Below are 13,653 nucleotides of genomic sequence, written 5' to 3'. Positions count from 1 at the left end.
TAACAAAAGTTAGTACAATATCAATACCTGAGCATTTGCAAATATTAATATTTGTAATTTTAATTTTTGAAACTGAGACACGTGGCCCATGAATTCCTCAACACTGTCAATAAAAAGAGCAACAATATGCTTGCCTAAAAATCTGGAAATAACTATTAAAATGAGAAGTAAAGTAGAAATTCTCAAGACAAAGGACACAACTAAGCTCACAAAGACTGAAGCGGACACGGTGCACTTATTGATGTGTTCAACAGAATCCAAGCGTTTCATAACTGTATACCAACTGACATGAACAAAGGCAGGTGATGCAGAGAGAGAGAGAAATGTATCAGCTCATAAGGGCAGGTAACAGTAGATGCCAGCCACCATTATTCGTGTCAGCTGGTATAGTACATTCAGCCTTACTTGTCCAGCTGTGTCCAAAATATCCAACTGGGATGCTTCACCATCGATGACTGCTTGTTGCTGGTATGCATCCTCTACAATGAAGTGAAATAAAACAGTCTAATAATTTTATTGAAATACAGAGTTTCTTCTTTGGAGATATGCAATGGTACCTTTATTTCCATCTGACACAAAAACATATCATTTTTTATAAATTCTCCAAGCTGTATGTTGTATTGATTTTTATTTACTTTTCTAAAAACATTACATTTTTTTCTTTTTCTTAAAAGATTTTTCTTTTGTACAATTACTCCCCTCATAACTAAGTATAAGCACCTTCTTTATTGAAGAAACTGACTATTGAAACACATGTATAACCAGCAAAGTTAATTCTAATTTGATATTAAACAACATGTTTACCTTAATGAATGAAAACTTCAAGAATTGTGCTTTAGCTGATGTTCCAATATCCCATTTGTTGAACACAAGTTGTGTCTGTTACATTTCTCAAAATTATAGTTTTTTTTCAAATTCATTATTACATATATGATTTGAAGCTTTCACGGCGACATAACTCAATAAAATCTTCTCGGGCGATCAACATTATTTTCATCACAAGAGCAGATTAAATTCACAGAACACTTACAACCATTCAGTTCAGGATGTTTCAACTTACCACCTCCCATCTACAAATGTAACGATTAAAATACACAGAACTATAATTTTACCTGTTGTTTTGAAATTCTGTCTTTAACCATAAAGGTAGAATATAGACAAAGAATCTTTGAGAGCAGGGTGGGAATATTTGGCCTTAACAGAGAATAAATAAAGAGGAGGCTAAAGACAATAGTACAATGAAGATTTTTTCAATTTGTACTGTTCAACAAAAATCAAATTACACATGCACAGGAAAGATGAAAAATACATACAAAATTTTAGCTAGAAAACCTTATGAGAAGGTACACCTAACCTTAGATATGTGGATAATATTAAAACAGACTTTAAAGAAATAGTGTTTGAGTAAGTGAACTAGATTTAGTGAACGGAGATAGAGTCTAGAAGCAGTCTCTTATAACATGACAATGAACCTTTGAGTACCATTAAAGGCAGGGTTATTCAATACAGAGAGACATACATACACAGTACAAAAACAGTTGTCATGAATTTTATAACTTGTTCTCTGACTTACCTATTGTTGGATCGTGGTAGTCTAAAAATCTGTGTTTCACGAACTGCAGCGTCAAAGCTGAAAACAAAATATTAATTAATTGGTGTTTATGTGAACACGTAACTACAGAACTGCTTTCCAATTCAAAATAATGAATGACAACACGTCCAAAATAATTCATTAAATGATTAAGTATTCACCTGACTTTCCAACACCACCATCTCCAAGTACGACAATTTTATATACCCGTAAACCACCACGGGTTTGACTAGGTACTGGCATATGCATTCCCTGAGACCCGCCCCGTCCGTCTCGGTCCGTTCCGCCGCAGTCGAACGCTCCCATTTTGGTGGGTCTTCGGCCAAGAGTTACAGATACACCACCGGACCCAGACGGGCCCGCTTGTACAGTCGCCAGCGCTGCTGTGCTCGCGGAATTTGTCGTCTAACTGTTCCCGACAATTATTCAACCACTTTCACCACACTCATTAAAACAATACTGGTAGGCATTTTCAACAACATACGTTAATTTATTTCTGTACATCAAAAGTGTAACTTTGTATTTACCCTAGACCATTCAGAAATGGCCTAGGGTTTGTATCGGTAAAAACGGAACCCCTCCCAGTTTCAACAGATAAAAAATACACCCCACTATCACCTACCCACACCCAACCGCAACCAGTAATTTGGCCACAGTTTTGACACATGAACAAATAAATATCCAGCTACGTGCGCTACCTAGTGAACAATATCGTAATCGGAACTGTCAGAGAAACAGCTGACCGAGACTGTTGTGTACCAACGTTAGTTTCCAAATAATTTAAGTTTGCCCTCATGGCACTGTACGAAATCATAATCATCTGTAAGTATAAAATGTTAAAAATACAATTAAATTGCTGAATACAATTAAATTTAAAATGTTCTCCAACTGAAGAACATATATTTACGATTTTGAATGGATATTTAGGTTGGTCACAATGATCACTTGTGGACAGAAGAATAGTGTTTCCCGTGAGATATAGATTCGGTAATGCGTTGTTTGTGATGGTAGTATACTCTCATAACCTATTATTCTATAGCTGTATGTTTACGTGTTATGTTTCAGTAACAGTCAGTATTGATCGAATATTTACCTTTATCCACACCATGTAGACGGTTTAGTCAAGTTGCCGTTTCATCGACTTTGAGTTTTGTATTATAAACTTTCAGATTCTGTGCTGTAATGTCTTCTTTGGTGGATTATGGAAGCAGTGACGAAAGTGAAAATGATGAGAACAGTAAACCCGTTCTTGAATCTGGACTACCTGTTTTGAAGGAAATCGAGAAGAATCAGTACAACCGACCAGTAGGCGAGGATGAAAAGTACTCAAAATTATTTTTATCCCTTCCACCACCAAGTACAACCAGGACTGGTTTCATTTCGAACACAGATGATGATGGATTTATTGTAAACAGTCGCAAACATTTGCAAAAGAAACAACCTGTGAAGATTACAATACCTTCCTTGTCAGAGGTAAATGTAATATTCATTAATGTTTATGTTTTTAGTTCTCATTTATGTAAACATTAAGTGTCTTGTGTTTTTTGTAGTATGACATGAATATTGTATATATTTATATAATTATATGCCTTGCTTCCTAAGTAATCAATCCATGGAATGTGTATAATCTTTTAATTTAGCAGTCTTAGTTGTGATTTAAGGAACCTTCATACAATTGTACTGAAAGCAGAAGAGTAGCCTCTTTAACTCAAATAAAGACTGCTGTACATATTGAAAAGTTCAAATCCCATAACTAACCCAGCAAATTGCTTTGATGAAGCAAATGCACTCTAATATTAGCATTTGACCAAGCAAACTTTGGTATATGAGGTGAGAAAATGAACCATTAATATCTGGCTCATTAGATCAGATACCAGAAGCACAGTACATTCACATTTCCCCAACTTTATTAGGTCATGTGGACTAAACCACAAATAGTTCAAGGCATTCCTCAAATCTAAAGTGAATATGATGACATTATGTACTACACTGAAGTTTGCTGGCTTAGCAAAGAAAGGTTCTGCAACATTTTCCTTACTGAGAAAGGACAACCAATATAACCTAACTAGAAGAGAGACAAAATAAAGAAAATGAAAACATTCGTTACAAAGATGGCTGTCTTCTGGATTGTAATGCCACACCAATGTTTCATAGGGAGATGAATGCTTTGATGATGGTGGCAGCAAGGCCCTCTGAAACGTTGGTAGACTTCTACCAGACTATAGGGGGCTACAACCAAGAAGACAGCTATCTTTGTACTCACTGATGTGAGAACCTAAAGTCCTGCTTAAAACATTAATTGCATATACCACAGATGTGGTTATTGCTACTTGTAATAATTTCCCTATGTTGTGATATACCATGCATGCAGTGTTCTAATTCTGTCCTCTCTAGAGCTGCCCTCTACCAGTTTTGCTCATTGTTTGACAAGATGTATTTTTTAAGTCTGGCACAAATATCTATGGCTGATGCTACAGCAGTCCTACTCTAGTAAATTAGAACTTCATTGTGCCCTTCTTTTTTCCAGTTTAAAGATGAAGAACTAGAACCTGCAAAGAAGAAACTCAAGCCCTCATTGGTAAGTCTTATTTACTTGGTCCAGTGACATACCTTCTTCTCCTTCAGTTTGGCCATAACCTTTTGAATCACCCTGTATAATATAAAGACTACTTGCTATGTTCTTCATTCCTTTCTCCCATTACTTCAAGTATGTGATCCCCAAATATTCTCTTCAGCACTTAATTCAAACTACTGTCTGTATATTATGTTATTAATATCAATGTATATAACATTCTATTACAGAAAGGTTCTGGTCTGTTTTCGATACTTCCTGCTCCAAAAAATGTATCTGTAAAGGAAATAAAACGTTCATTGGTACCTCATGTTTTGACAAAAAGATCAATAAGCATTACTCCTGCCTCTTCTGTATTCAAATCTGAAGCTGGTGACTCAGTTAAAAATGCATCAACATCTTTAACAAGTTATGCAGATTCTGAAGAAGAATCTGATGGAGAGGGCGATTTTTTCTCCTTGAAAATGGACCACGAAGCAATAAATAATGCTAACACAACAAAACAAGTGATTCCTGTTGTGGCAGACAGTTTTCTTGATACAAATGAAAGTGTTTCTGCTAGTAAGGAGGATACACTGAAGTTGAACGATGATGAACCACTGAAGTCGAACGATGATGAACCACTGAAGTCGAACTATGATGAACCACTTGCATTCAATTCTGAGTTCAGTCCATCACCGTGGGCAAGTGGCCCATCTCAGGATGGACATGAAGTATATGGGCACTGGCAGAATATGGAACCTGCAAAACAAACTGCATCTGGCAGTAATGATAACATCTCAGTGCAGCAGGAAGATCTGCAATTGAATGATGAGGCGGTAAGTTGCATTACCATAGAAATGTTCAATTTAAAATATTAAATGCCACTATTATAATTCTTCCATCTTAAGTGCCTTCTAAACACATCTACAGCCTCCTTAACTAAGTAAATGGTTAACCTTAGGAATTATTTTTAGGGACGTTTGTGAGATACGGTTCATCAGATATTATGTTCTATTATATTTTAATTTTCTTCAAAGGAACCCTAAAAATGACCCATTGCATTATTGCATCTTGGTCATAGCACATTTGCACCATCGATTTATGAGGATTTACAGTACTATGTAATTACATAAAGATATAAAATAATTTTCCGTTGTTAGTAAACAATATATTTGATCTAACTGAAGCAGTCATTCATTTTTAAATTGCAAATGCCTTGTGTTAGAATAAAATTACTTTCAAATTTTACAAAACTTAGGTACAATAGAATACTGTCTTCATTGGTCCAAAAGTCCAGGATTTCTCGGCACATTGTGGTACTTTTAATCATGAATGACTTCAAAATGAATTATAAGAATCATCAATTTTATCTCCCATAATTTGTGGGTAAAACTCCAGACTCAGCACTAGATAGAGGTGAGTGGTCAGCTTCGTGCAGTGACTATTTTACGTCCACGGAAAAGTCCTTGATACCCTCTGGATAAGGGACTGGATGGGCTCCAGGGACCAACTGGATACAGTAGCAAAGGGAAAAGGTTTTTACCAGCAGCAAAAACAAAAGGCCACTATTAAGATTACTCTCTATTTTGAGTGTTATGCAGACTGCATTCTCACTTCTGGATGAATTTCAAGCATAAGCTAGAATTCGAACATATGCAAATCATTTTAAATTTACTTCATTTTAATGGGATTTAATTTCTCCAGTTGCAGCGTCTTTGTGGCCGACGCGCAAAGAGACAACAGCAAGACATGCAACTGATTGAGGTTAGCGGGGATGCAATAATGCCAGACCCCAAGGAGTGGCTTACAAAACAACTGACACAGGAACAAGAGACTAAAAGTCATAGTCACAGGAAGAACGAAGGTCCTACAACACAGCAAAGACGAAAACACCAAATTACTTACCTTGCTTTCCAGGTATGGATAAAAATTGAGCTTAGAATATAGTGGCTTGGCGGGAAGTTGAATATTGTTTTGGTTGAGTAAAGTCTGGCTTTTCTACCATCTGGCAAGGATAACATTTTTCATTCAATCATACTCAAAGTTTCTGCAGCTGAATAACACATTTCACGTTTAATTCATTAGCAGAAATAGAAGAATTAAATATTTTAGCATTATTACTAATTATTACAAAATAATGATGGAACCAATCATTGGCATGAATTATCAGAACAGTTGTAGAACTTGTTTCTGTAATCATTTAATGTTATAAATATTTACATGATAACATTGATTATAATATTGTTAATAGAGAAACTGTAGAAGCAGGAAGCATGAAAGACAAATTATATCTTCTGTGTTTTAGTTGTAAACAGTATCGTCAACTAAAAGGAAAATTGCACTAAACAAAAAATGAAAAATAAAAGCAGGCGACAAAGAGGTGTGAACAGCAACTGGATCCTCTTTTATAACCTTAGTGTAAAATCATTTAAATTATTGAATAAAAATTTACTTGGGTATTATCCATCGTCTAGTAAATATAAAACGTTAAACGACGTTTCGGAGATGAGGCTCTATCTCCGTCTTCAGGTTCCTACACAGTTGGGCCCACTAGATAGAGCTACTCCGGAGATAGGGATTAGCTCTATCTAGTGGGCCCAACTGTGTAGGAACCTGAAGACGGAGATAGAGTCCCATCTCCGTAACGTCGTTTTACGTTTTATATCTACTAGACGATGGATAATATCCAAGTAAATTTTAATTCAATTGACTCTTCACCATCGTCAAGAAGTTTTAGATTTGATACATTTAAATTATGTTAGGCCAACTGAATAAAAACAGGAATTAAGGTTGAAGCAAAAATATAACCACATATGCTTTAATTTTAAAAAAATTAACTAGTCCATCTAAAACAGAACAGATGTCTTCCCTCAGTTGCAGACTACATAAGGCCTGTATTAGTTTCAGTTTCAAAAATAAGGGCAGGAAAATGTATGTTACAAGGGGATGGCTGCCTTCTGGGATGTTGCACCGTGCAGTCTGGAAGACATTTACCAATGTCTCAGAGGAGGTTGGTGTTTCCATCATGACTTACCCATTACCCTGATGATGGAAATAGCAAGCACCTCAAAATTTTTGAAAAACTTCCAACAGGTTACACACCACAACATCCCAGATGGTTATCTTCATACTCACTGCCATGGGAACCTAAAATTCATCTTATACATTTATCTAAATTTTCATCTGCATAATACAGGACATAAAATAACTTCTACTGAAGATACACTCTGTATTTGGAATCATATTTATATTTGTTGCACTTTTTAGTTTTTACCATGTTTGTTGGACACCACTTTTATAAAATTTTGTGATAACTTATAACATTGTAATTATTTTTTCAATATAATTTGATGTAAAAAGATTGACTTAAACCGTGCTTTCAATCCATACAGATACAAACAGTAGAAGTGTTTGCTGCACAAATAGCATTTTAATTTATCTGTGGTCTTTGTTCCAGGCAAAGGAGAATGAGCTGGAACTCAAGAACCAGTGGTCCCAAAATCGCATGTCTCGCAAACAGACGCAATCCAAATATGGTTTCTAGGAACTCGTGTATTTTGTATTTCCCGGTCCACCTTTTGGGCGTCTGAAGTTCCAAGGCGCTTGGTGTTGAGGCACGGACATTAGACTAGCAGTCAGTTCTTTTTGTTTCACAAGCTGAGTCTTAACTTGTTGGTCAGCATGTACATGTTTCTGTTTAAGCTGAGCCAATAATTCCTGTGCCTGTGCCAAATTTGGTGGAAGTCCATCGTACTTCTCAAGTTTTTGTCGTAGCATGGCACATTTGTTTTTCATCTGTGCAATGGCTTCCACTCTCTCCTGGATCACTCTGTGATGTACTGGAACACTCAGTGTCTGTAGTTCTGCCTGTGATGAAGTATCATACAAAGTGTTAGACAAAAGTAAATTGTATACCGGATTGACACAGCATTAAACAGAAAAGGAGTACCTTAAGTTTTTCTAACGTGTTCTTGTATTCTTCTATCTGATGTTGAAGAAACTGGGTTTCAACAACCTTCTGATTCACTTCTTCTTTGAAATCTTCCCTCTGTTTCCTTGCAGACTGAATATCTCTACAAAATAAAAAAGAATGTTTTACTACAGACTAATGAGAATATCACACGATTCCCTTTCCTGATTACACTATCAAATACTGTAAATTTAATAACTGTAACGTAAACTGACATGTTCATTTCAAAGAAGGCTACACTTGGATTGGGGGACTTTATTGTGATAATCAGTCCAACATTGGACAATAGTTACCAGATACTCATTGGACACCATGAGAATTGTACCAGCAGTGCTGCGATATTAAATTCTGGGGAAGGAATTTTAAGAGGATGAAAGCTTGGCAGTCATAAGCTTCAAACAGCAAGCCTGCAGCAGCAATTATACTGAAAAGCACATTTAAAGTTTCAAGGCCACTGAAGGACTTCACAACCCCCATCCCCTCTAAGTCAACAGTAGTGTTGCTAGGTTTTTTACGCCGTAAGTTCTGAACCGTCTTCATTCTTAAGCAAGTGGTAACATAATCCTGCATAATGTTACAGCGGTCTGAAGTAAGCGGTCCCACAAAACAATTCAATTTGCCTTCAGTCTGCCGTTTGTGTTCCAACATTGTACGATTCTGCTGTGACCTTAAAGCATGCTATTTAGTTGCAGGCATGGCTCACTACTGTAAATTAGGTATTATTAAAACAAGGCCTTTCCTGAACTTGTTAAATATTTTAAATTAAAATTAAAGAAGGGCGTGCAAATTATCCAAGGTCCGAATTACATGAGTCGGTTCATCTGATACATATCAGATTCAGAGGCATGACAGTAGGAATATGTATTATTGACCAAATTTCAGGTTTGGAAGACTGCTATATTTTCACTTCAGACTGTCAATGTAACTTCAAAAGAAAATTAAAAATCAACTTCTTAATTCCGTATACCAACCTTCTTAAATCCGCAACTCTTTGTTTCTCTGTCGACAGCTGCCGCAATTTATTTTGGAATTGCAATTTTCTTCTTGTAAGAGAAGACTCTTCCAGCACCATCCTTGTGTTCTGAAGGACTATGTTAGTTGGGGTTGGATCATTAATGTTCAAAGCCTACAACACACAGACCTCAACAAATATACAATGTAACAAGTTAATGTAATGCAATATACTGTAACACCCCTTCATATAATGAAATAAAGGGAAATTTTTTTAACGCTATTTAAAATTTATCTAATTCTTAATTAATTTTATAGTAACTGTCCAGCTCTGTGGAAGTGCAGTTACCTACAAGTGCACTCCTTTCATATACGAGTGTGCAATGGTGATGAAGGGAGGTGGGTGAAGTGGGTAATGGCCCAGGGCCTTGCCCCTGCAGGGGCTTCGGTGCCTCATACCTGTACTTGTATGTACTGGCAACAATAATGAAGGAATTCAGAATGTTTTCAATAAAAGCCTGTGGAGAGTGAATGACATTTTTTTTTTTTACAAAATATTGATGGTAGAGTGATTGTGTACTGTTCAGTCATATCAATCTCTTCCTAAATTTAAATACATGGAGTTTTCACTGTGTGTGTACAATACTTCTTACACAGTCTCTCGTTATTAACAAGATGTAAGAGGCAGATGCAGGATGCAAAGTCTCTCTTTCAACCTCAGCTTCACAAAGATCACCTTGTCCTAGAAAATAAGTTGCTAGTGACAGGCCTGTTGGCATTTGGTGTAAAGGAAATCCCACTACCAACATGTATATCAAGTTAGAATTAACATTTGGTTTTGTTTAATGTGTGAAGTGATATCTCCCCTAGTATTGTCAGGGTGATTAAGTCGAGAAAAATGAGATGGGCGGGGCACGTAGAGCGCATGGATGGGACAAGAGGTGTGCACCTGGTATTGGTTGGGAAGCCTGAGGTGAAGAGACCGCTGGGGAGACCTAGACGTAGATGGGAGGATAATGTCAGGCGGGATGTATGAGAGATAAGAGTCGAAGGAGACTGGATTTTGTTGGCCCAGGACAGGGTCCGGTGGAGGGCTTTGGTTAATTCGGTGATGAACCTTCGGGTTCGGTAAGCCATCTGGTTGGTTGGGTCCACTATTTGGGAAGCCTGAGGGGAAGAGACCTCTGGGGAGACCTAGACGTAGATGGGAGGATAATGTCAGGCGGGATCTATGGGAGATAGGAGTCGAAGGAGACTGGATTTTGTTGGCCCAGGACAGGGTCCGGTGGAGGGCTTTGGTGAACTCGGTGATGAACCTTCAGGTTTGGTATGCCATCTAGTTAGTTAGTTAGTGAAATGGTATATAGGACTTTTCTTCTGTAGTAGTCTACTCAGGGTACAATGCTACTTTCAAGATCATTTAGGCAGGGGTCAACATTCTGATATCTTCCAGCATAGTTTGGGCCATGTGGAAGAGAAAATTCCAGCGATGATGTATTATGTATAGTGCTGTTTCTCTAGACTTCATCATCCAGAAGTTAGGATTAGCCTCTTTTGTTCGACCTACCAGAACAGGATTTTCACCTGAAGACGGAGCACAGTCAGCTCCTCAACTGTGGTGGTTTTGTTTTAGAATACTGAATGATGGACAAAGCCCAGAAAAACAGCAATATTCAACAATGGTACTTTTTCAACATTGCATATTTCACAATAGGCATGATTGCATGAGTGAAGCTTAGGACATCCACTACAGAGCATCCTACAAGGAACAACCACGAAAACAAGTACACCACAGACATCTCTAACCTGATTCTCTCCCTCTCTGATGAAGTTATTCTTACCTGCAAACAATCTGCTGTTTCGCATAGTACATGTTTAGCATTTCCAGAAAGGTCATCCGGCGTAATGAGTTTTTCCAAAATCCTTTGCATATGGAGAACTGCAAATTAAATAATTTACATACTCTACTAAATGATAATGAATAGCATATAGTATGATTATGCTCAGAACTTAAGTCTTTATAATTTGAGAGTTATCTTTAATAGAACATTCACTAGTCTGCTGATAAAAATAAGACTTGGTAATTTGAGGTTATTTTACCTATAGGTCGGCATGTAGTATTTATGGGAAGCAGAGAATAAATTATATAAACATTTTGAACAGTTAACATTCTAAAGTACTCTACCTGAAGATATATATTCTTCTCGCACTTGTGTCAGAACATTAATAACATGGTCAATGTCATTGTCACCATTGTTATTTTGTTTTTTGTGAATGGTCTGTAGTCCATACTCGGGAGTAAACTAAAAAAAATTACAAACAGAAGACATATAAGATGATTTATCTTTAAATTAATTATGTAGATAAAGTTTATACACCAGACTTTTATAACCTTCTACTACAGCATGGCCAACAGATTTAAAACCCCAGAAAATATATCAAGATTCCCCTTCCATCCCTGCTCTTGAGAAAAATATTTTCTCTCTCTGCTAACCCACACTTTCTGTCTTTTGCTGACTGTCACTTCTCAGTTGCATTTTTTCAAAATTTACACAAAAAGTGACTTGTATGGAAGACAGTATATTATGGAAAAGAAACAATACTGCAAAACTGAGAACATGTCAATTTTGCAATAAACAGGAGGGAAAGATTCTTCAACCTGCAAAAACAAACAGCACTCTATCACCTTTTGTTGGTCTCTTCGTAAACCACACTCAGCTACTGATCACAGCGACACCAAGAGGTCTTGTAAGTGATTACCAACATTTTAGAGGAACATATCACCTCCACCTTTAAGATAAGTCCCCTTTCTCAGCACATCAGGCTAACAGTAAGATTATAGGGGCTTAATTCAAAATGTGAGTACATTCTGGCTATGGCACATAAATTTCAACAGGCCTTTTGCAGTAATTTCCTTACAAAATAAGGGAAGTAGGCAAGGTCATATTCTACTAGCCTTCAGGCAGTAATTAAACAACAATGCTGATTTTGTATAAGAAAGTAGTGATAATGGTCTATAACGAAACAATATTTCAGGGCATGCAATGAGAAGCTGAAGGAAAATTAATAAAAGCACAACCTTGGTAGCCAGCTTGAAGAATTACTGGAAGAAATATTGGTTCCATCACACTTCCAATTTGTGGACTATCTACGCAAATTCAAGCCTGATACTGGCTACTCTCAGATTTTCCATTTCTTCCTCAGACCCTACAGGTTAATAATATGATTACAAAAGGGAGAAAACCATACATTACTGATACATATATACTTCAATCAGTCCATGCACTGTTTTTTCCTTACTGGTACCAAAGTGTGCTGAGGGTGGGGTCAATTCTAAAATGTCTCCCCTCCTTCCCTACTGATTAACTGACAGAATCATCCAGTCTGTCAATTACCCTCTTTGTTTACGTGTCATTGCCCTTTAAAGACCTGATAACCAAGTCCCATGCTAAGCTCAGTTTGAAGCCTTCTTTAATTAATATATGGAGGAAGATTCATTGAACAGAATGAACTGTTCAAGTGTAAGGATGTAATTCTTGTAATAGTTTGCAGAAAATACCAATTTGGTTTCTTCTTGAACCATTTACTTAATGGAACTAGGAAGTACATAAACTACATTGGTGATTTTTATAAATGACAAGTTGATAAGGAAGTAAATGGAAAAGACAGATGTCTATTTCGTTGTCACCCTATTCTTCCCACCTATTATTACTGGCTATAAATATTTGGCAACACAAATGTGTATGTGTAACTTGGAAATTGTCTGCTATTGATATTTTCACAACAGTGACGATAAATTAAAAGGTGTACAACATTTAATAAATGACAATAAAACGCAGTAATTGTGAAAGTTGGGATGTCATATTCGAACATTATTACTTGTATGCGTTATGTTCAATTTCTCTGCCATATACCGTATAATATTAACCAGCAAACCCATTATATATCAATTGCAGTTCAATGACAGAAAGAGCATTTCTCTTTATTTATAGACATTCCATAACAGACGTCAGTTCAGACCGTATAATTTCCACGACATATGGCAGGATAGAAAGAACTTCGCAATCGTCGAACTACATCGTCACAGCCATTGATAACCTCAAATCCCGCATGTCTGTAATCGTGGTTTGTGCATATACTACAAAATATAATGACAAAATACGCAGTTCTACCAATACAGACCCACACGACAACATATTACAAAATATTAGTTACTTCTTATATAAAGACAAGAATACAATACCTGTGAAAATCCCGCCATTTCAGTACTAATGCTCTTACCACAGAATAAATTCAACAACGTCTACGAAATAACTGCAGGAATAGTAGACACCTACGGTTCCACAGATAGTTAGGGGTTACTTTGGAATTCACCTATACGAATAACTGCAAATACCAAAGACTGTACGTCACAGTTAAAAAAATATATATATATAAATCATCCTTACCTCTTTGAATAAAGCAAAGACTTAATTCTTTTTAAATAACAAAATGTTGTATTATCAATTTACTGTTAAAACGCGTAATTTTCGCCACATACGAACTACAACTTTGTCAGTTTGCATCGCTTTATTGTGACGGTACGAG

At 36.6% G+C, this 13,653-nt stretch overlaps 3 protein-coding genes across 10 annotated transcripts in view; 1 reads left to right on the top strand and 2 right to left on the bottom strand.

Annotated features, from left to right (window-relative positions):
• Positions 1 to 2,233, bottom strand: part of LOC110837272 (GTP-binding protein Rit2) — an 11,055-nt gene extending 8,822 nt beyond the window's left edge. For both annotated transcript variants that reach the window (XR_002545636.2, XM_022079198.2), the window contains exons 1-3: positions 1,753 to 2,233; positions 1,574 to 1,630; positions 406 to 479 (exon numbers count right to left, since the gene is read on the bottom strand). Coding sequence is in view for 1 of the 2 variants with exons in the window: in XM_022079198.2 (XP_021934890.1) it covers positions 406 to 479; positions 1,574 to 1,630; positions 1,753 to 1,897 (276 nt within the window). In the remaining variant the exon portion in view is untranslated. The remainder of the gene's footprint in view (positions 1 to 405; positions 480 to 1,573; positions 1,631 to 1,752) is intronic.
• The window catches only part of LOC110837268 (proline-rich protein PRCC), a 9,862-nt gene extending 1,763 nt beyond the window's left edge, over positions 1 to 8,099 (top strand). The window contains exons 1-6 of one of the 6 annotated variants that reach the window (XM_022079189.2): positions 2,283 to 2,413; positions 2,761 to 3,064; positions 4,119 to 4,169; positions 4,394 to 4,981; positions 5,850 to 6,062; positions 7,603 to 8,099. In XM_022079189.2, the coding sequence (XP_021934881.2) occupies positions 2,774 to 3,064; positions 4,119 to 4,169; positions 4,394 to 4,981; positions 5,850 to 6,062; positions 7,603 to 7,689 (1,230 nt within the window). In that variant the 5' untranslated portion in view covers positions 2,283 to 2,413; positions 2,761 to 2,773 and the 3' untranslated portion in view covers positions 7,690 to 8,099. The other 5 variants (XM_022079188.2, XM_022079186.2, XM_022079187.2 and 2 more) reach the window with 5 other exon arrangements.
• LOC110837271 (uncharacterized) lies at positions 6,330 to 13,653 on the bottom strand. Of its 2 annotated transcripts, none has more exons than XM_022079197.2 (6): positions 13,515 to 13,653; positions 11,252 to 11,369; positions 10,908 to 11,005; positions 9,087 to 9,241; positions 8,095 to 8,218; positions 6,330 to 8,012 (listed from the first exon to the last, which is right to left on the bottom strand). In XM_022079197.2, exons 3-6 carry the CDS (start codon positions 10,995 to 10,997, stop codon positions 7,686 to 7,688), a joined length of 696 nt encoding a protein of 231 aa, XP_021934889.1. In that variant the 5' UTR covers positions 10,998 to 11,005; positions 11,252 to 11,369; positions 13,515 to 13,653; the 3' UTR covers positions 6,330 to 7,685. The 2 variants fall into 2 exon arrangements, with proteins under 2 accessions (XP_021934889.1, XP_021934888.1); XM_022079196.2 differs by lacking the exon at positions 13,515 to 13,653 and adding an exon at positions 13,310 to 13,465.

This window comes from Zootermopsis nevadensis, unplaced genomic scaffold (genome assembly GCF_977971745.1).
Source record: "Zootermopsis nevadensis isolate Lab colony 2312 unplaced genomic scaffold, Znev_1.0 Znev_ptg000005l, whole genome shotgun sequence".
NCBI lineage: Eukaryota > Metazoa > Arthropoda > Insecta > Blattodea > Termopsidae > Zootermopsis > Zootermopsis nevadensis.
This window is presented reverse-complemented; position numbering and strand designations above follow the sequence as displayed.